This window comes from Kogia breviceps, chromosome 14 (genome assembly GCF_026419965.1).
Source record: "Kogia breviceps isolate mKogBre1 chromosome 14, mKogBre1 haplotype 1, whole genome shotgun sequence".
NCBI classification, from domain to species: Eukaryota; Metazoa; Chordata; class Mammalia; order Artiodactyla; family Physeteridae; genus Kogia; species Kogia breviceps.
This window is the reverse complement of record NC_081323.1, coordinates 83,841,918-83,862,953: the sequence shown is the minus strand read 5'-3', so window position 1 is coordinate 83,862,953 and position 21,036 is coordinate 83,841,918. Positions and strand designations below refer to the sequence as shown.

The 21,036-nt window shown below is 54.3% G+C and overlaps 2 protein-coding genes and 1 long non-coding RNA gene across 4 annotated transcripts; 1 reads left to right on the top strand and 2 right to left on the bottom strand.

Moving 5' to 3' along the window:
• Positions 1 to 831: 831 nt before the first annotated feature.
• Positions 832 to 9,958, bottom strand: LOC136792469 (uncharacterized). The gene is made up of 3 exons (XR_010836295.1): positions 9,358 to 9,958; positions 4,684 to 4,801; positions 832 to 4,588 (listed from the first exon to the last, which is right to left on the bottom strand). It is a non-coding gene; the product is annotated as an uncharacterized lncRNA (long non-coding RNA).
• On the top strand, positions 9,092 to 15,390 carry AP1S1 (adaptor related protein complex 1 subunit sigma 1). Its single transcript, XM_059038713.2, has 5 exons — positions 9,092 to 9,231; positions 11,051 to 11,229; positions 11,906 to 12,014; positions 12,991 to 13,128; positions 14,365 to 15,390. Exons 1-5 carry the CDS (start codon positions 9,229 to 9,231, stop codon positions 14,410 to 14,412), a joined length of 477 nt encoding a protein of 158 aa, XP_058894696.1. The 5' UTR covers positions 9,092 to 9,228; the 3' UTR covers positions 14,413 to 15,390.
• Positions 15,391 to 16,137: 747 nt separating this feature from the next.
• Positions 16,138 to 19,247, bottom strand: VGF (VGF nerve growth factor inducible). Of its 2 annotated transcripts, none has more exons than XM_059038698.2 (2): positions 19,033 to 19,247; positions 16,138 to 18,525 (listed from the first exon to the last, which is right to left on the bottom strand). In XM_059038698.2, the coding sequence occupies exon 2, from the start codon at positions 18,503 to 18,505 to the stop codon at positions 16,649 to 16,651; it is 1,857 nt and encodes a 618-aa protein (XP_058894681.1). In that variant the 5' UTR covers positions 18,506 to 18,525; positions 19,033 to 19,247; the 3' UTR covers positions 16,138 to 16,648. The 2 variants fall into 2 exon arrangements, with proteins under 2 accessions (XP_058894681.1, XP_066867945.1); XM_067011844.1 differs by lacking the exon at positions 19,033 to 19,247 and adding an exon at positions 18,655 to 18,777.
• Positions 19,248 to 21,036: the final 1,789 nt, after the last annotated feature.

The window sequence follows — 21,036 nt, the reverse complement described above, 5'->3', positions numbered from 1 at the left end:
ACAGACCCCCTAGGGTGAAAGGGATCTTTATGAAACACACACCCACAAGTGCAAGGCACACCGTCCTGTCACGGGCGAATCCACAGGGCTGGCCACTGGGGCTCTGCAAGAAGACCCCCAGGGATACATTGGGCAGGACGTGATTCTCCCTTTGGGCAGCATCCTCAAAAAGGAAAGAGGGTTCCCCAGACACCTGCCACCTGCCCAGACACACTGTCCCTGTCACTTCCCATCTCTGTTCATGCCATATCCTTCCCCACCAAATGTCCCCACCCTCCCCCGTGCCTACCCCACTCCCCATTTCTCAAAACCCAGACCAAATCCATCTCCCCCACCATGGATAACCCATGGATCCAGTCAACAGCATTGCTCTCTGCTTGGCATGTACCCATCTTTCTTTCTCCTGGTGTGTAACAGTGCATGCATGTGTGTGTGTGCTCTTTGAGTGTGCATGTTATCCTCCCCACCCCCAATGACATATCAGGTTCCTTGAAAACAAGGCTCTTTTGTTACATAGATTCTTTTTTTCTAACATCTCTATTGGAGTATAATCGCTTTACAATGGTGTGTTAGTTTCTGCTGTATAACAAAGTGAATCAGCTATACCTATACATATATTATCCCCATATCCCCTCCCTCTTGCATCTCCCTCCCACCCTCCCTGTTCCACCCCTCTAGGTGGACACAAAGCACCGAGCTGATCTCCCTGTGCTATGCGGCTGCCTCCCACTAGCTATCTATTTTATATTTGGTAGTGTATATATGTCCATGCCACTCTCTCACTTCGTCCCAGCTTACCCTTCCCCCTCCCCGTGTCCTCAAGTCCATTTTCTATGTCTGCATCTTTATTCCTGTCCTGCCCCTAGGTTACATAAGATTCTTTTTAAAAATTTATTTATTTATTTATTTATTTTGGTTGCATTGGGTCTTTGTTGTTGCACACAGGCTTTCTCTAGTTGTGGCGAGCGGGGTCTGCTCTTTGTTGTGGTGCACAGGCTTCTCATTGCAGTGGCTTCACTTGTTGCGAAGCACAGGTTCTAGGTGCACAGGCTCGGTAGTTGTGGCTCGCGGGCTCTAGAGCACAGGCTCAGTAGTTGCGGCGCACGGGCTTAGTTGCTCTGCAGCATGTGGGATCTTCCCGGACCAGGGCTCGAACCTGTGTCCCCTGCATTGGCAGACAGATTCTTAACCACTTTGCCGCCAGGGAAGCCCCTACATAGATTCTTAATATCCTCCTTAAAATATTATCCTGAACAGTCCTTTATTGTCTTCTTCCAGTATCTTGAAGGCTTTTGCCAGAGGACATACTTCCCCCAATTATTTTCCATTCGTATATTCAACAATAATTTTTAAATGGAAAAAAATACCAAGAACTAGCTGTCAAAATTGCGTGCTATCCAGCTCCAGAGCCCTGAAGATGGGACTGATAGACCCAGCCCCCGCCGGAAACCTAGATCATGTCTTAATAGGAACTAATTATTGTCCAGAGGCTCTTGATCAAAACATTGTCTGATGGTTCAAGCGGTAGTGAGTTCTCCATCACTGGAAGTGTTCAAGGACAGCCAGGATGACCTCTTGGTGTGGATGAGTCAGCAGTCAGGGTAGAGGTGATATTTTTTAAATGACAAGGAACACCTGCTCATACTAAGACATTCAAACAGTTTGAAAGGGTAAAAGAGGCTCACTGATTGACATTTTGGTTGTTTCACGGCTTTTAAAAGAAATGTCATTGTTGTTACCAACAATGCTGAGACGGACATCCTTGCACACTTATCCCCGTGCACACGTGCTCTTATGTGCATCAGATAGCTTCCTAGCGATGGGACTAAGTATCTTTTAAGAATCTCCTAACCCCGCAAGAATGGGATTATGTTGGTAACGCCAACATTTTCAAATGGTACAAAACAATCAAAGGTGATTGTCTTGCCTGATAAGAATCCTACCTTTTCTGAAGCTTAAAAAAGCCTTCACAACTTTCCTGAATAACCCCACTGCCGTGAAAAATGATAGATTTTTAGACCTTGAACTGAAAGAAGCTTCACATTATAATTTTCCCTAAAATTATGTCAGACTTCTATAATGTTTTGGAGAGTACATCTAGAAAGGGTCTCCATTCACTGACTCCCTCCTCAGTCATTCAACACGCACTAAGACCGTCTCACTGCCCTTCCCCTCCTGTGTCCCTCTCAAGGGTCAGTCCAGGGGCATTCTTGGGGCCTCCAACACGACGCACCAGGATGTTCCAAGGAGATGTGGTTGTTATACCTCCTCCTTATGGTTTCCTCTCCTTACATTCAGGATTTCCTGTCTCCCACGAGGCTGATGTAGTAAGAGGGGCCCCAAAGTGCACTGAAGCCTGGAAGGAAGGTCTTCCTCTCCCCTTCGAAAGCCAGTGGGAACCAGGGCAAGACCCAGAGGAACAAGGCCTAGAATGAGTAGCTCCGCAAAGCTACTCTCAGCTTTAGAGAGAGATGCTCTCCTTTCACCTCGATGACTTCTCCGTCTTTCCTTTCCTATTCTCACTGTGCAATTGGCAAAGCCTTGAAGGACTAAGATGTGGCTGTAGAACTACAGGGAAAAAGGCCAGAGAGGCCGCTTTGCCTCTTCCTAGCTGGCTTAGAGCCCGTACACAAAAACTAGACGTAGACTGAGCCAGTTCACAAGATACTTCTATGCTGAGATTTATGGCCCAAACTTCAGCTGGGGCTAAAGTATTCCTCTTCCTGTAGCAATACTTCCTTCCTCTCATACAGATCCCGCTTCGGGCTCATAAAGGGTAGCTGGCTCATGAAGGCAAAAGTCCAAGAATTTAGGACACCAAGATCCAGATTTATCTTTTGTCCTCCTTATACCCTGAAACTATGACCAATGCCAGGCACTGGGCTAGTTTTTGAGGGGCTACCCATCTGTGACAGATTTGCTTAGAGAGCAAAAGAGCCTCCTTTTTGCACAAGATGATTCCAAAAGCAGAACACATTACAGCCTTAATTCTGCAGGATGTAATTCAAACACTGTCCATACATGCTGAGAAGGCTCAGAAGAAAAGAGTTCTTCAGAAGGTCTCTTCGTCACCAGGGGAGTTTGCCCCAGGAAGTGCCCCATTTAACAGTACCTTCTGTTCTCCTCCGATATTTTGAGGACAAAGACGGTGAGGCAGCCTCACAGTGTGAAGCCCACCCAGCCCTCCTTGGCCACTCTCCCTCCCTCTATTTCTAGGGATGAAAATTCCACAAGATCTGCCTGCATCTGTCATAACTGCAGATCTCTTGTTCGCCTCACCCATTGGAATTATGTATCTGCCCAGGTGTGGGCAATGAGTATGGATTTTGTAAAGCCCTCAAGGGCAAAGAGATTCTATCAGAGTGAAACTTGTCAAGGAGACACCATCCGTTTTCCAGATCTTTTTTTTTTTTTTTTCCAGGCGGATCCTCAAGTGAGGTTCATTGTACTAATCATGGCGTGCACTTCTGTAGAGATGAGGAAGGTAAGACACGGGAAGTTTGAATCAGTTGCCCCAGCCACGCCAGTGCTCCTGTCCACTACACTCTACCGCCCTCTCTGTGGCATTTGTGAACACAGGTCTCCCTGCACACAGAGGAGGGCTCCGACGCAGTCAGGAGCAGAGGTGCTGCCCTCACGTGCCGTCACCAGGGCATCCTGTGTGCACACCTGTGTATTACCGGCTTGAACACCAGCATCCTGAAGGTAGCCTTTTCTCCCCTGGCCACCAGAGGTCGCTTGGGCGCCAGTGGAAAGCTTCTGAAGCAGAGCAGCTATGGCTTCAACCCCAATCTTGCCAAGTCTGAACTCCAGTTTAACAAGTTTCTCTTTAAACGTGTAACTGTACACTGGGGGCGGTGAAGCACTTTTAAAACAGAGTAAGTGAGGGACCTCCTGGACTTCCCCCGGTGGTTATTAAGACTCTGCAGGGGGTGCGGGTTCCATCTCTGGTCAGGGAACCGAGATCCCTCATGCTGCAAGGCGCAGGCCAAAAAAACAACAATAATTCTAAGTGATCGATGTTTCTTACTCTCAAGTACAGGCATACCTCAGAGGTACACTTAATTTATAAATACTTTATTGCTGAAAAATGCTAACCATCCTCTGAGGCCGTAACTGTAATCTTTTGCTGGTGGAGGGGCCTGCCTTGACGTGGACGGCTGCTGACTGATCAGGGTCGTGGTTGCTGAAGGCTGGGATGGCCGTGTCAATTTCTTAAAATAAGACAACAGTGATTGACTGCACCGATTGACTCTTCCTTTCACAAACAACTTCTCTGTAGCCTGCAATGCTGTTTGATAGCATTTTACCCGGAGTAGAACTTCTCTCGAAATCGGAGGCAATTCCTTCAAATCCTGCGGCTGCTTTATCAACTAAGTTTATGTAATACTCTCATTCCTTTCTTGTCATTTCAACAGTCGTCACAGCATCTTCACCAGAAGTGGATCCCATCTCAAGAAACCACTTTCTTTGCTCATCCGGAAGAAACAACTCCTCACCATGCAAGTTTTATTGCGAGATTGCAGCAGTTCAGGCAAATCTTCAAGCTCCACTTCTAATTCTAGTTCTCTTGCCATTTCTACCGCATCTGCAGTTACCACAGTAGTAACAAAGATCACTGATCACAGGTCACCATAACAAAGATAATAATAATGAAAAAGTTTGAAATATTGCGAGAATTACCAAAATGTGACACAGAGGCATGAAGTGAACAAATGCTGTTGGAAAAATGGTGCCAGGAGACTTGCTCAGTGCAGGGGCTGCTACGGGACAAACCTTCGATTTGTAAAACACTCAGTATCTGCGAAGCACAATAAAGCAAAGCGCCGTTCAATGAGCTCTGCTAGCATCTGCGGAGAATACTCACCAAAAAGCTGAAATGTTATGGGAGTCACTGCAAAAATGGTTGAAAGAAACATTCTAGAAATGATCACTGGAGTGTAAAGGGTCATCAGAACCGCTGCTTTGTTCAAACTTGAAGGATGAAGAAGATGGATTGGGGTCTGTGGGGAGGGAATGGCAGGGCATTCCAGAAAACCATATGAACAAAATCACAAAGGAAAAATAACAGCAGGGCAGGCTCCAGGGACATGCCTGAGAATGAAGTCCCAAGTCATCAAGTCGGTTTTCAGACTGCTGCCTCCCTCCTCTGATAACCCAGCCAGTCTCCCCTTTTTCTTTTTTTTTCTTTTCTTTCTCTTTTTTGCGGTACGCGGGCCTCTCACTGTTGCGGCCTCTCCCGTTGCGGAGCACAGGCTCCGGACGCGCAGGTTCAGCGGCCACGGCTCACGGGCCCAGCCGCTCCGCGGCACGTGGGATCTTCCCGGACCGGGGCACGAACCCGCGTGCCCTGCATCGGCAGGCGGACTCCCAACCACCGCGCCACCAGGGAAGCCCAGTCTCCCCTTTTCCCATTCGCTCTCCTAGTCTATCAGGCAGGTCTGATCTATGTCCCTTGGATAAGCCACGCTTTTTGTGATCCTTCACGTCCCAGGCTGAGAGTCTGCAAGCTCAGGAAAAGGTGGCGACGTTGACCACGGTGGGAAACCAAGAAGTGGGATGGTTTCAGGGGAGGCGGAAGGACGTTACTCATTTGGGGCAAGTGAAGTTTGAGACGACAATGAAGTTTTCAAGTGGAGGACCCACGTGAAAATTCAACGACTCCTGGGCGCCTGCTGTGTGCCGGGCACTGTGCTAGGCACAGGCGAAACAGCAAAAGAAGGCAGTCTATCCTCTGGCGGGAATGATAGATATTAAATATGTACGATTATAGAGGAAATTAGAATTTAGCATATTGGGGGTGAGATGTAAGATCCAAATATCTCGATTAGGTACCCATGCATACCAATCACAAGTGATGCCAATCAGCAAGCACTGTGCTAGGTGCTGTAAAGAAATAAAACATGAGTAAGACACTGTCCCAAGAGGAGCTTACAACTCACGTGTGCCATCCACAGACAGTGTGGCATGATTGCCTAGTTTACCAGTCAGAGTCCTTTGTTACCAGGAACTGCAACCAACTCTGGCTAAATGAAGCAGAAAAGGAAACTGGGGAGCTCAGGGAATTGCCAGGAGGGCCAGAGAACCTGCGGGAGGTCTCACACTAGACACAGAGCCCCAAATTACAAATCACCAGGTACGCCCCCCCCCACCTCGTACTGGCACGGGACACTGCCATTGGCCCACTCCACCTGAGCCCTAGGTTCTGTCCTCTGACCCTCTGCCAGAGTCTTACCTATCCTCATCACCCCATCCCCCCTCACTCCCTCCTGGACCAAAGTCCAGGTGAGAGTAAAGACTGGCCGAGTCCAGCAGACATGCCCTGCTGTGCGCACAAAGAGGGCTGACAAAGGGAATATCTGGGAAACTCGAATGCTACACTGGGGGGTTGCTCCATCTCCCCCTAGGCTCCTAAGGTGGGGATTCCGGAACCCTAGGAAGGGGGTTTAGAGCCAGGGAAGTGAAAAAGAATGGCAAACATCTAACACAGAAAGTATTCAGGACCCTTAGGGATAGCATATGATAAGGTCCCAACTGCTTAGTTAAAAAAAAGAAGTTAAACACCCCCCCCCCATGACTGCAAATGACATCATCAGGGAACAATGAGTACTTAAAGAATATACACCAAAAATGGTGGCGGGGGCTTCCATGGTGGCGGGGGCTTCCCCGGTGGCGGTGGCGCAGTGGTTGGGAATCCGCCTGCCGATGCAGGGGACACGGGTTCAAGCCCTGGTTGGGGCGGATCCCACGTGCCGCGGAGCAGCTGGGCTAGGGCGGGCGCAGAGCAACGAAGACCCAATGCAGCCAAAAATAAATAATAAATAAATAATTTTTTAAAAAGGAAAAAAAAAAGGTGGCAGGGAGCCATCATCACAAGAGAGAGAAACACAGATCATAGACTCAGAAATGAAAGGCTTTGGAGGCCATGTGGACCACCCTTCCACCCACCGCAGGAAGCACCGCTTCAACCAGGTGAGGGAAGCGGGAAGGCTTGGGGAGGTGTCAGCATGGGGTTCGCAGGAGAACAATAAAGACACCATCCATACCAATGAAGGAGAATCTCACCTCTTCTCTTTTTCCATTTATACAAATGGCACCACTAATTCTCCAGATTCTACTTAGATGAGTTCTAAATTCAGGTGATTGGCCCATTACAGGTATCTCTCCAATTTGTCCCTCTCCATTTCATTTTTGTGCCTAGATTCCCAAAACTGCCTCCTAGATGATCTTCCAGCCTTCCATTTGTCCTTTCAAATCATCCCTCATATTATTATAAGATTAACTTTTTCAAAGCTGTTTTCACCAAGTTATTCAGCAGCTCAGACAGCTATAATGACTCCCAACTGCCCACTGCATCAAATCCGAACTCATCTGCAGACACAAGCTTATTGGACCCACTAACTCATAGATTCTCTACGTGTATCATTCATTAACCATGAAGAGATAAATGCGGTCCATCATCTTCTAGTTAGTTTAAACCACTTGAGTCTATGATGCTACGTGAGCAAAACCCCTATTTCTCACAATTCTCTCATGGATCTTATCTTCTCTGCAGCTAGGCATGGCACGTTGAGACAAGGAATTCTAGAAAGTATCATCTTTCCAAGGAGTGTAGGAGTTTACATCTCTAGATCTTCCACACTTCCTCGGGCTGTTGCCTAGATCTTTGCTTTACATCTTTACCTCACTGCTCATTACTTCTTTATATACAACCTTCTCCTCTCCCCTATGAGCATTTTATTATTTTGCCTTCTGCCCTTCTCACACACTCCCACTCCTTCTTTTCACTCCATGGCGACAACTTGCTTTATTGATATGATTCTTGACCTAAAAAATAACACCGAGATAGTTCAGCCAATGTCTATGCCGTTGGCAAGCCTATGATATAGGCAGAGGAGAAAGGGAGATGAAAAAGAAAAGAAGAAGAAAAAGTAGTAGACCAAAGAAGTTGGGAAAGGCAAATAGTAGTAATCGCTACCAATATCAAGTGTTTACGGTGTGTCAGATACCTTCTATACAGCCTCGAATCGGACTTGCAAAGTAGGTATTGCTATCTTCATTTTTTAAATGAGTAAACGGAGGGTTAAAGGACCCACCTGAGACTGTACATCAAGTAGAGATCAGAGACCAGATTGCATCCCAGGTGATTAGGCCCACCCCCTTGCAACTAAAGCGTATGACCTCCATAACAAAGAGTAAGAAGAAAAGAATGCAAAGTGGAGACAGGCAGAGCCTTACCAACATTTGCTTCAAGTGCTACTCAAAAACAATAGCATCGTTAGTTACCAACAATTATCTAGAAATATGCCATTAAGTTTTCGGCACGACAAAATTTAAGATTTTTCTCTTAACTATTTATATGCAAACTCCTTTACTACGTGGATACACACACACAAATATACACACTCACACATGCACATCCTCAGTCAAAAGGCTTGTATTACAATTTACATCCTTCTCATCTTTACACTTGTGTCTGGGTTACGACTGTCCCTTTTTAGCTTTGACCCATGCCAACTTTTTAAGATTCTCTTTATTTCTTCCTCTTTCGCCTTAATCATGCTTCTCCCCCTCTTCCTTACATCACTTTTCTACCAGTCCCTCCTTTTCTCTTTTTATTTCTCGTCTGCCTCATTACCTACACCTTTCTCTTACTTTGAGTGTTGTTGCATCTATCAGGTTCCCAGTAGATACCTATTCTGAGCTCCATGCTTCTCTCCTGCCTGCCCCCCCACCCCCCTTTGTCTTTGCCTTCCTCGTCATTCCTCCTTCCCTATAGACAATTCCCACCCTGCTCCCTCTCAATCGCCCACACCCCTTCCATTAAACCTCCCTACTTCCTCACAAACTCCAGCGGTCATCTCATCCACCTCTCACCCCTTTACCCGCCTTTCTCCCCCAAGGTTCCAAAGCGCGAGGACCTCATTGTCCTCCTCCCCCATCCTCCAACCAGCCCACAAGACTGCCGTGTTACCATGACGACAGGGCTACTCAAAGCTGAAGTCAAGGACCTGGTTGCCATGGGTTCCGCTTCTCCACCTCCAGCCCCGCCCGCGCGCCCCGCAGCGTTGGCGCCTGCGCAGTACGCAAAGCCTTGGTTCTCTGAACCGCGGCGGACAGGGCGGGGCTTCAAGCGAGAGGGAGGGAAGGAGGCGAAAGGATAAGAAAGGGAGTGGAGCTGGCGCCTACGGTGGCCGAAGAGGGACGCGCAGGGCCGGAGGCTGCAGGATGGTAGGCTGTGCAAAGAGGGAGGGGAGGGGGAACCGAGGGGCGTGGGCTGCACCTGCAGGGGTCCTTGGGGCCGCCCTCGGTGTGAGCCGCTTTTCCTCCCTCCGGTCCTCAGAGGCCCTCACTTACCTGGGCGGTGGGCTAGCCGGCCTCGGAAGGAAGAGCAGCTGGAAATGGCTTTAGGGAGAAGGCGCGGAGAGGGGGCGCATTTGTGGGGAGAGAGGGAGGTGACTAGGGGGCGGCGGGACCGTCCGGAGCCACGGGGAGCGCGCGGGTCGCGATCCAAGGGGTCCCAACCACTGCCGCAGGGAAGTCGCCCGAGGAATGGGGGCTCCGGGGCCTGTTGGCGGAGGGAAGCAGCGGGGGTCGCGAGTTACCGAGACCCTCTGTCCACGTGCAGCCCAGAGCAGCGGCAGCCGGCGGGAAGGGCGGTGTGTGCGAGGGGATAGTTTCCGGGCCCGAGGAGTGGACGGCCTGCCTCACCTAGAGGCGGGGGTGAGGTGGGGAAGCCAAGTGGGCTCGAGGTTTTGCTCTCGGGGACCCAGGCTTTGGCTTCCCGGTTCCGGTGCTTTTGGCTCTCCGGCCCCCACCCCATCCTCTTTCCGGAACTCGGGCCTTCCGTCTTCCTGCTCCCGGCCCACGTCCCATGGTAGCCGCACGCGGCTCCCTTGCGCCCCTCTGTTGACCACCCGCCGCGCTAGCAGCGCTTCCCCTTCCCCGCCACCAAAAAAACACAGTTCTCTCGAATTCTGATCCTTAGCCGTCTAAACTAGTGCTGTTCCGCACACCCAGGACTCCGGCCCTGGTAATGTACACGGACAGAAGAGCTACTGGGAGAGGGAGATGACTCCAGGATGTGGCCCGGGCCTGCTCCCCCCCGCAACTGGGAAGCTGTGGTTGCACGGGGTAGTGAGGGCTCTGCACTCCCCAGGCCACCCCCCTGCGCTTGTTCCACAGACGTTCCCTAGGCGAGCCAACCTGAATGCCTGTGTCCAAACTGAGGGACTGAAAGGGAAATTGGTCATCTGGTATCTGGGGAGGTGTGGGCGTTCAGCAGGAGGCACCCTAAAAGGAGGAAAAGAGGAATATGGCTGGCCAAATGCCTGGAGGGCCGAGGAGAGCAGAGGGTGGAATCTGGGGCTCCCAATAGCATGTGCCAACGTGAAGGATACCCCTGGGCACAGGACTGACACTGGAGGGCAGTGTGTTGGGGACATCAGCACGGGTGTATGGCTAGGATGGGGTGGAGGATTGAGGTAGCTTCTTGAGAACAAAATACCTGATTTCAGCGTGGTGGTGGATAGAAAGAGCAGGAGAGAAAGCAGACATCTCTGACATCAGCTATGGGCTGCTTGTCACCGTGATAGCATTTTACCCACCTTTGGAAAACAGGAGGTCAGGAAATGATAATAATGATACCTAGTGTGTTATAGTGCTTACTACACACCAGGCACTGTTTCACGTATCAACTCCTTCAATCCCACCTAACAACCCGGGAAAGTAGGTACTTTTACTATTTCCAGCTTACACACCAAGAAGCTGAAGCCCAGAGACATGAAGTAATTGCCCAAGGCAAATTACTCAACTACTAGAGCCAGGATTTGAACCCAAATGACAGACTCAGAAGCTCTGACACCCCCTACGAGGAAAGGCACCTACTGGTGGGAATAGCCAGAGTTGACAGCAAGGGCTGATGTTTTGAAGAAAGTAGGAGCCGTGAGTAGAGTTAGATGGGATGAGTTTGGAGCTGTGTATTTCTGGAGGAAACCAGCTCAGAGAACCAAATCTCTGACCCTTGGCTCTGACCACCCCCCCCTCCCAGATGCGATTCATGCTGCTGTTCAGCCGTCAGGGGAAGCTGCGGCTACAAAAATGGTACCTGGCCACCTCAGACAAGGAGCGAAAGAAGATGGTTCGGGAGCTTATGCAGGTCGTTCTGGCTCGCAAGCCCAAGATGTGCAGCTTCCTGGAGTGGAGGGACCTCAAAGTTGTCTATAAGAGGTGACTCCCCACCTACTTTCAGACCTGCCTGGATCCTGCTTGATTGAGGTCTGGGATGGGTTCACCTGGCCAAGAAACAGGCAGTCCTTTAGGTCAGGAAGAGCTTGGAACTAAGGACATCTGGAGGGCAGCGATGAACTCCAGCCGCCTTTACTTTCCAAATTCACCTTGAAGAAATTCTTGTTCCCTTTTGGCTTTGCTCAAGCCTGACACCTACTTCATGCACCTACCTCTGTCCTGAAGGCCCCATCTTGTCTATTGCACATGTCCCTGGCAGCCTCATTCGGCAATCATAGATCCTGCACCACTTTCCTAACACACACATACACACACACGCACACACACACACACACACGCACACACACACACACACGTGCACCAACCCTTTCCAGTTCCTCCTCTGAGCAGGTGAATTCGTGGCTCAGGTTTTTGCTGAGTCAAACTGAACAGGTCAGAGGTCGAGAGGGAAAGAGCTTGCGTCCCTGCCTGCGTTTGTGAGAGGCACAAAGAGGCCGACTGAGTTACTGTTTGCATACTCTGGGGCCACCCCGCCTGTGTCCAGTAGGGGCACAGACTGGGAATGGGGGGGAAACGAGAGGTTTGGGCACAAAATGCCTGGGTCCCAAAGCAGCCCCAGCAGCTGTCCCAGCCATCCCTCCTGTGCCCCTGTCCTCAGATATGCCAGCCTCTACTTCTGCTGTGCCATCGAGGGCCAAGACAATGAGCTTATCACGCTGGAGCTGATCCACCGGTATGTGGAGCTCCTGGACAAATACTTCGGCAGCGTAAGTCTCCCCATCCACCCATTTCCATACGCAGCAGTCCCCTCTTTTTACCCAACTCTGGGATCCTTCTGGTCTCCGCCCTGGAAGACTCAGGAGAGGGGAAGTTGGAACAGTGAGAACCGTAGTTAATCTCCCTCTTTAAGCCTTAAGCCTATTAGCCATGCCCCTTAATCAGCTTGGGGGAGGAGGGTGAGGACCCGAATCTGCCACTTAGTCAATCCATCTAGAGCTCAGCTCAAACTTCTCACACTAGGACAGAAGCCATGTTCAGATTTTTATCAGTGGTTCCTGACCTTGACTTTGCTTTGGAATCTTCTGGAGAGTTTTTTAAAAATAGCGATGCCTGTGTCTCACCCCCGGAGATTCTGAATTAACTGGTCTGGCCTATAGTCTGGGCACTGGCAGTGAGCTCAGATCTTAGGTGGGGAATAGTAATAACTCCATAATTTGTATTCCACTTAATAATTTACAAAGTGCCTTCAGGTTCTCCTGTTTGCTTCTCATTCCGTCCTATGAGTAGGTGTTGGTGTCTCCATTTTCAGATGAGAAAACTGAGACTCAGAGAAATTAAGTGACGTGTAGAGTTAGCTGGTTAGTGTCACAGTGCTGCTTGGAAGTGAAGTCATTTACCCCATGATCCAGAATCTCCTTCCCTGCCCTGTCACAGTGCCTAGGGAGGGAAGCTAGCCCAGCCTCTGGTAGGAACTGTGTCGCACATTTGCGGGGAAGGCAACAGGAGTCAAGGTCAAGGGTATACTAGAGCAACTAATATTTCATGATCACAGAGAAGGAGGCAAGAGAAGGAGAAGGAAAAGCCAAACCAAGGACTAAGGCCTAGGGGTTGGGAGGACATAGACCTGGGGCAAGAACCCAGGGTGGGGAGGAGTGGTCATGAAAGCCATGGAACCGCGATGAGAAAAAAGTGGGGTGGAGATGCACCTTGACACTCAGCTCTGCCTCCCCCGCCTCCTCCCAGGTTTGCGAGCTGGATATCATCTTCAACTTTGAGAAGGCCTACTTCATCTTGGATGAGTTTTTGATGGGGGGCGACGTCCAGGACACCTCCAAGAAGAGTGTGCTGAAGGCTATCGAGCAGGCGGACCTGCTGCAGGAGGTACGGGCCGGGCCAGTCAGGAGAAGGAGGAAGAGGACCAAGGCCAAGGGCGCCCTCCCTACCCTGGACACCTTGCCTGTGGGCCCCAGCTGCCCGTTCCCCACCTCCCTGTGGTGTCTGGCCCCCAAGGCGCCTGGCTGGCCAGCTGGCCCTCAAGCCCTAACTGCTCGGGGTGGGAGGTTAGTGGGGGTGGCAGACGGCTGCCTGTGCCAGTTCCCCACTCCTTCTCCCAAGACCCAGGGTATCTCATCCCAGCCAAATTGCCTTTGTCCCACGCTTCTCTTGGCATTTAGGGTTGCTCAGAGAATTGGAGAAGGGGCACATGATAGGTCATTCTTTCTTTCTTTTTTTAAAACACACACATACTCAAAGCCTCTGCTTCTCAGAAGCAAAATTTTGCTACGGGGATTTGGGGGTTGGGGTTGAGGGCGCCTGGTTGTTGATTCTCCCTTCTACCCGGCACCCCCGCCCTCATGCCATTACTGCCTGCCCCCTCTCTGCTGTGCCACTGCTGAGCCTTGGTGCAGGGAGATGAGTCACCGGAACCTGCAACGATGAGCAAGCTGGCCTGAGCTGGCTCTGAGGAGGGGGAGAGATGGGGGGCGGGGGGGGGGGACTCATCCCTGCAGAAGGAGAAAGGGCAGAATCCAACTTGCCACCTCACTGGTCCAGCTCCCCCATCACACACACGCACACACACGCACACTCATACACACGTGCCCTGGCACTCACACACCCACCCTGTTGCTAGTGCTCTGCTCAGACCCCGATGACTCATCTCTCTGCAGTCTGGTCCACCTTTCCTCGGGGACCTGATGCCAACTTCTTACTTCCTCCCCGCACCCAACCATCTGCCAGCCCCAGCCCTGGGAAAGCCAGTTTCCCAGCCCCCAGTCCCAGTTTTACTCCCCCCCTTCAGATACTAAGGCCGAGCCCCCTGCTTGCCAAGCTCCTGGCCTTGGCTTCTCTGGGTGGTGGTGGACTCAACCTGGACCCCACTCCTTGCCATGGTTGGCTCTGGGGGGGGTGCACCTGGGAGGCTGAACAGCTCCCCCGAGGGTCCCCAGCTGTTCCGGCCTTGGGCTCACGCTGGCTTCTCTCTTCCCTCCCCGTGGCTCTCTGTGCTTCCCCCCCTCTGTCTGTCCTTACGATTGCTTTCTTGCCCACCCTACGCTCCCTCACCCCGTCGGCCTCTCCTGGTGTCTCCACATCACCCTCCGTCTGTCTCTGCCTTAGGAGGATGAGTCGCCGCGCAGTGTGCTGGAGGAGATGGGTCTGGCCTAGCCTCCGCCCGGGCCCGCCTGGAGACGTGGGGAGCTGGTGGAGAGGCAGGGCGTCGGTGGCCCTTTTCTTGGTGGAACCCAGCTGCCCCTCGTCTGCTGCCTCACCTTCTTTTGCAGTGAGCTGTGGGCTCAGGACCCTCAAACATTCCCTCCCTCCACCCCCTACCTCCTGTTTCCCCTTTTCCCTCTGAAGATTTTAGGAGCTAGGAGGCAGGAAAATGTGACCAAGTCGGGGGTGCTATTTGGCTTTCATCCCCTGCCTTTGAAGAACTCATGTCACCCCAAACTCCCCCCCCACCCTTATAACTGTAAATATATAAATATGTCAGGTTAAAGGGAAAAGGTTTTCAGGGCTCTTCTCTTCTCCCTGCCCCATAACCTACCTCCAGCCCTCCCGGCAGCCAGCCAGGGCAGCTTCTCTGCCTGGGAGGGGGACCTCCGTGTCTCCAGAGGGAAGTCCTTTTCCCTCATCTGTCTCCTCCCCTTCCTTCTTGGCTGCAGTGGGGCCTCTGTTCAGTTCCAGGGGAGGAGCAACATAGTTAATTTTTTTCTAACCTTGCTACTTTGAGGGAAGGGAGGGCTGGGGGAGGGGTAGGCTTTACAGAAGACTGGGCCCTGTCCCTCCTTCACTCTGAGTTCCGGGTGAGGCAGGAGCTAAGCGGGTGGGGTGGGGAAAGTGTCTGATTTTTTTTTTTTCTTTTCCTCCGAAATAAAAGGAAAAGCATTTGTGGACTTTGCCTGGCTTAGGCTCTGTGGAGGAAGGCATGGCTGCTGCGACAGTCAGGACAGGAAAGCAACACTGCCCGCCCCGTCCCACTCATCCCTGGAACTAGGGTTGCCAGATTTAAGGCCAAAAAAAAAAAAAAAAAAAAAAAAAAGGACGATACGATACCCAGTTCAATTTGTTACGATAATGAATAACGTTTTTAGGATAAGTTTGTCCTGTGCAAATGTATTCATTGTTTATCTGAAATGCAAATTTGACTGAGTGTCCTGTATTTTACCTGGCACGGCCCTCCCCCCAAACAGATCTGTGAGCTCAGTGTCTCTCTGACCTCAGTGACCACTGACCAAGGTGCCTCCAGCTCCCCGAGCTGCCTTCAGACCGGGAGGAGCAACTCCTGGGGATGTGGTTTCACTCCTCTGAGGCTTCTTTGTGGTCATTCACCTGGTCTAGTTTCATTTGGGGAGGAGACTCAAGAGTTCAAGGATATATCCCATCCTCTATGCTTAGAAAAGGCTTGAGAAGCGGTTAAAAGCAGGATGTTTCCGTGGCCGCCAACCCCTCCTCCCCATATGTCTTGTGAGGTACATGGGACCAGGAAATGTAGGGAGCAGTTAAGGGAGGTGGGTGGGTTAGGTAGAGCAGGGGCGGTGGGAGCCACCAGCACTGCCTAAGCGGCCCTGAGATCGTGCAAAGAAGAATTCACTAGGTGGCTCAGAGCTGCGGCACCTTATCCGCTCTGCATCTCTCTGCCAGGGCCTGGGGACCTGTGACTTTAACCCCCCAAGCTGGAAGTGGAATTTAGGGCTTCCTAAAGGATGTGAGCCTGTTCTACGCTCCCCCGCCCCGCACCCCTAATACGGTTGAAAGAGGTTCTATCACTCAACCTTCGCTTTTGAGCAGGAGGAGATGGCTGTCGTGGATGGCGCTTCCCTCACCGCCCCTTGGGAAGGACCACGCAGGCCCAAGGGGACGGGTGAATAACCGAGAACAAAGTCCTAATAAAATAGTCACTTTTATTTCTTAGCAAAACTATTTCCTCCGTGAGGGGTATTTACAACAGAGTAGGGAAAGAAGGGGTAAATTCACAGCGATCCGGAGAGGGTGGAGAGGCTCTTGGGAGGCCCAAAGGGCGGGAGACAGACACTTCTTCACACAGTTAACTGGAAATCTTTTTTCCGGTTTCAGACCGGGACATCCCGAGAGGGACTAGGTGGGGACGGGGCCCCGCGGGGGCAGGGAACTCGCACAAACTACCCGCCCCCCCTGTGCTGGCCCCGAGACACCCGTGAGTGAGTTTGGGATTTCGGGCTTCCGACGCACGAAGAGGTCTGACAGGTCCCGGCGTAGCCCGGGGGCGGGGCGGCCCGCGGGCGGGAGGGTGGGCGAGGGCGGGGCTGGGCGGCGGCCGGGGGCGGGGCCGGGCGCATGCAAACACTGAGAGGGGAAAGGAGCGACACGGAGGGGGGGTGGCGGCGCGCGCGGCGGCGCGCGGGGGCGGGGCCGGGGCTGGTCACGGGCGCCTGAGCAGCACGTGCTCGATGTAGTTCTCCAGCTCCTCCTGCTCCTGCAGCCGGCGCTCCTCTGCCTCCGCCTGCTCCTGAGCGCGCCGCGCCTGGGCCTCCCTGTCGGGATAGTGGCTCGAAGGCGGCAGGGCGTGGTGGTAGTGGCGGCGGCGCGAGGCAGCGGGTGGCTGCAGTGTTCGCGGCCGGATGTAGTTGGGAAAAGGGTGGTAGGGCCCCGGGGGAAACACCTCGTCCTCCTCCCGATCCCAGGGCGGGAGCACCTCGTTCCAGTCGGGCAGCTCGTCCCGAGCCGGGGCGGGGGAGAGGGGCTGGGGCTGCGGGGAGCGGGCGTGAGTGGGGACGGGGGCGGCCCGGGGGGGCGGCACGGGCTCGGGAGGGGCGTTCTTCTTCCGCTTCCGCTTCTCTTCCACCTCCTCGATGATGCTGACCACGTCGTCCGCTGGCAGGTGGAGTTTGGTGGACAGCTCAATGAGGCTATCGATTGTCTGCGGGTCCATCTCTTCGTCGTCGTCGTCCTCCTCCCCGCCCTCCTCTGCCCCCGCGGCCTCCTTTCGTCGGTGGCCGGGCGTCTCCTCCTGGGAGCGCTTGTCTTCGGCTCCGGCTTCTCCGTCCTCCTCCTCGGCGAACAGTAACGCGTTCTGTCGCGCCCTCTCCGCCTCCTCCGCCTCCGCCTCCGCCTCCGCCGCCTCCTCATCCTCTTCCCCCACCCTCTCCTCCCCGCCGCGTCTCTCCTGCTCCGCCGCCTCCTGCTCCCTCTCGGTCTCTCGCTCCTCCTCCTCCTCCTCCTGCAGCCCCCGACCCCCCGGGCCGCGCTGCCGAGCCCCGCCCTGCAGCAAATACTGGAGCAGCAGGTCGGAGGCGAGGTCGGCCAGCCGCTCTTCCTGGGCCGCGGCCTGCCGTGTGGCCTCCGCCTGCCGCCGCCCGGCTTCCACCTGCGCCAGCCCTTGCTGTAGAAGGCGCTCGCCCGCCTCAGAGCCGCCCAGGAGTGAGGTCTCCGGCCGGCGCGCCTTGATAAAGGGAGCGCCCAGGCCTTGGTACGCCTTGGACAAGGGTGCCAATGCCTCACCTAGGTGTGTTTTGGGGGAGGACATTCCTTCCCCGAACTGGTGGGCTTCGGGAAGGGGCCCGCTCTCGGGCATACGCGCCTGGAATTGCGGGGGAGCAGGCGGCGGCAGGGCCGCGCGCTCCGGGACGCGCGCCTGGAACTCTCCCCAGGAAGCCCGCCACACGCGCTCCGGCCCGGGGCTCTCCAGGTTGACTCGGGTCAGCGTGTGCGTGCGGGTTTCCGTCTCTGCTGCCGCCGTCTCTTGCTGGCGCTTGGCACTGCTCGGACTGAAATCTCGCAGTTCCTGAAGCAGGGAAGCTAGCGCCTCGAGCTCCTCGGAGGGGTCGGCCGCCTCGGGACCATTCTCCTGAGTCTGAGGGCGAGGCGGGGCCGCGGGCGCCTGGGTCTCTGGCGCTGGGAGACTGTGGGTCTGGCTGCGCACGGTCTCGGTCAGCAGAGCTTCTGCTGCTTCTTCCTCTGGCCGCTGCTGGGAGCCGCCAGGCGCTGGGGGCGAGGCCGGGCGATCGAGTGCCTGCAGCAGCACCGCGGCCAGCGCCCGGGGATCCACGCCCTGGAAAAGCTCTCCCTCGTCCTGCGGCTCTGAATTTCTAGCGGCTCGCACCTCTGGGGCTCTAACATCCTTCGGCCCGAGCACTGCGTCCCCAGCTACCGGCTCTTTATGCTCAGAGCTGGGGGGAGGTGGCTGAGCCTCAGGGTGCCCCGGGGGCGCTGCTCCCAACCCCTTGGTCAGTAGAAGGACGCAGAGGAGGACAGGAGCCGGCAACCTGAGCGATTTCATGACCGAAGGGCTGCCGGAGACTGTGAAAAAATAGAAGTGACCAAAGAAAGAGAGGGTTTCTGTAAGAATTTTCCGCTCTCTGATTTTATATTCCCTTCCCCCACCTTTAATCAGGAAAGCCGGGGCTTCCCTTATCCCCCTAACCTTACCCTGAAAAGGGGCGTTTAGGAGCAAAGGAGGAAGATGTTGTGCCGATCTCTGGGGTCGTGTAAATGGGAAAACGCCTGCAACCCTTGCTCCCCCGGTGCCTCCTCGCCCCCTTCCCTGAGCCAGCTCACTGGCAGCGCCCACGTACTAAGCAGCAAGGATACGGGGAAAAAAAAAAAAGCTCTGCTCCCTCCCCACAGGACTCCCCGGATGGTGCGTGGGCGACTTCAGCAAGAGAAAAGCGGCGACTCCCCCATTTACCAGGGACCCTTCCCGGGGGCTCCCCGCTGTGTTTTCAACACTCCCAACTGGGGGAGAGAGAACCCTCCCTCACGCCCACGGCTGCTGAGGGTTTGAGGGACGGACAGCAGAGTATTTACCAGCTGGTGCCACGACGCGGGAGGTGGAGAGGAGGGTCGGGGCGGGGTGGGGACAGGGGAAGATCGGGACTCGTCCGCCTCGGCTCCGAGCGGTGGCTAGGATACGAGCGATGGTCGAGGTCTGGCGTCCAGTGGGCTGGGCTCAGCTGGGTCCGCGCGGCTCCGGGAGACTCGCTCGCTCAGGCTTCAGCACGCTGGACAGCGCCCGCGCCGCTACCGCCTTATAAAGAGGAGCGCGCGGGGTCACGTGGGAATCGCCCCGCCCCATTGACGTCAATGTTCATTCATGGGGAAGCGGGCGGGCGCCTAGAGGCGGGAGGCCGCCCGGCGATTGGAGGATGCGTGCCCCTCCCGGCCCGCGCCTGCGCGTTTCAGGCCTCGGTTGGAGGGGTGTGCGCTAGCCTGGCACCAGGGAAATGAATGAATGAAGGAATGAATGAATGAGATGCTGAGGCGGGCGGGGCAGGGGGGCTATGAATGAATGAAGGAGGGACGAGGAGAAAAGGATGAATGAATGAATGGCAGAATGAATGGAAGGGTGGATTCAGAGACGCTGCAAGGCGGGAGGGTGGGTTACAGAGCAACTTGCAGCGGCGGGAGCCCGACGAGCGGAATAGGGTGGGGGCTCTCCCAGCGTCTGACTGGGCCCCATAGGAGATCCACACTGGGAAAGGGGAAGATAAGGATTCCAAAACTGAGGAGGGGGCCAGACTCCCCATTCCCCGACTGCACGGTGCGTGGGGAACACGCCCAAGGACGGCGTGAACCTGAGAGAGGAGGGATGGTTCTGTGCGCCTGCGGGCGCTGTCCGCGGATCTGCGGTGCGGGGTGCGGGCCCTGGGCCGGGGCACATGGGTGGATCTTGAGGCTTGGGTGATCCTGTCGGAAAGGATCCGAGTTGGAAGAGATAGGGAAAAGATTGAGGATGTGTGTGCCTCTGTGTCGTGTCTGTTCATGGTCTGTGCGTGTCTCGAGAAAAAATGTGTCTGTCCTTCTGTCCAGCTGACTCTGTTGGCCCCTTTTCAGACCACCTCTCCCCACTACCCTCCTGCTTCTTCCCCTCTCGCTGCTACCCCCCAAAGGACGTTTGGAGGACGAGAGCAGACCAGGTGGGGAGGGGGGTGCGCAGGTGGGAGGTGACTCAACTCCATCTCTCTCCATTGCTTAAAGGGAAGATTTAAACGCGATGGGGGGGGTGTGTGGAGGGTGGGAGTGCAACGTCAGAGATCGCCCCTCTCTGCCACCAGACCCCTCGTCCGCATCTCCTGCCAGAGGGGTTGGGATTGGGGGCTTGGACAGTTAGAGGTTCCGGGGGGGTGGGGGGCGATGACGCACAGATTGCGCAAAGAGAATCCATCAGCGAGCCGGGTCCAGTGAAGGGAGACCAGCCGTGGGCGGGGGTGGGGGAGGACGGAAATGAGGAGGGGGGCAGGGGAGAGGGGAGGGAGGCAAGGGAGCAGCCACTGCAGAAATGAACGGGAGGGAGGGAGGCTGGAGGGGGGCTGCGGTGCAGGCAGAGAGCTGTGCGGGGGCGTGGGCAGGCAAAGGGGGGAGTGGAATGACACATGCCAGACACACAAGGACTGCGGACACGGGTGCCTGTGGGCACACACAGGGCACCCGCGCCCTAAGACTCTGGAAACCGGGATCAGAGCTGTCTGTCAGGAGCTCAGAGATTCTTTTAGAGCCAGTCCTCAACCCCTTCCTCATCTCTTCCTAGCACTGACCCTCATCCTCTCCTCTCTCTCTCTCAAACTCTCTCTCTCTCTCTCTCTCACACACACACACACACACACGCACACACACGCGCACACACACACAAACACACGCTCACGTGCTTTCCCTCTATAGCCAGCAGTGGCTTCTCGGTTCCATCAGTGGCTCCACTTTCCCAGAAGAAAGCCCATCAGCTCTGCGGGGAAAGAGGTGGGGAGAAGTAGAGAGAGAGGAAAGAGAGAAGAGATGGGGGCAGGAGAGGGAGGAAGGCAGGCAGGCACCTGGAAC

Excerpts from the sequence above, each read along its gene's own strand:
- AP1S1 (XM_059038713.2), top strand. Across the intron at positions 11,230-11,905 it reads CTCAAAGTTGTCTATAAGAG|ATATGCCAGCCTCTACTTCT; the intron begins GTGACTCCCCAC and ends CCCTGTCCTCAG. Across the intron at positions 13,129-14,364 it reads AGGCGGACCTGCTGCAGGAG|GAGGATGAGTCGCCGCGCAG; the intron begins GTACGGGCCGGG and ends TCTCTGCCTTAG.
- VGF (XM_059038698.2), bottom strand. The coding sequence starts at position 18,505 with ATGAAATCGCTCAGGTTGCCGGCTCCTGTCCTCCTCTGCGTCCTTCTA.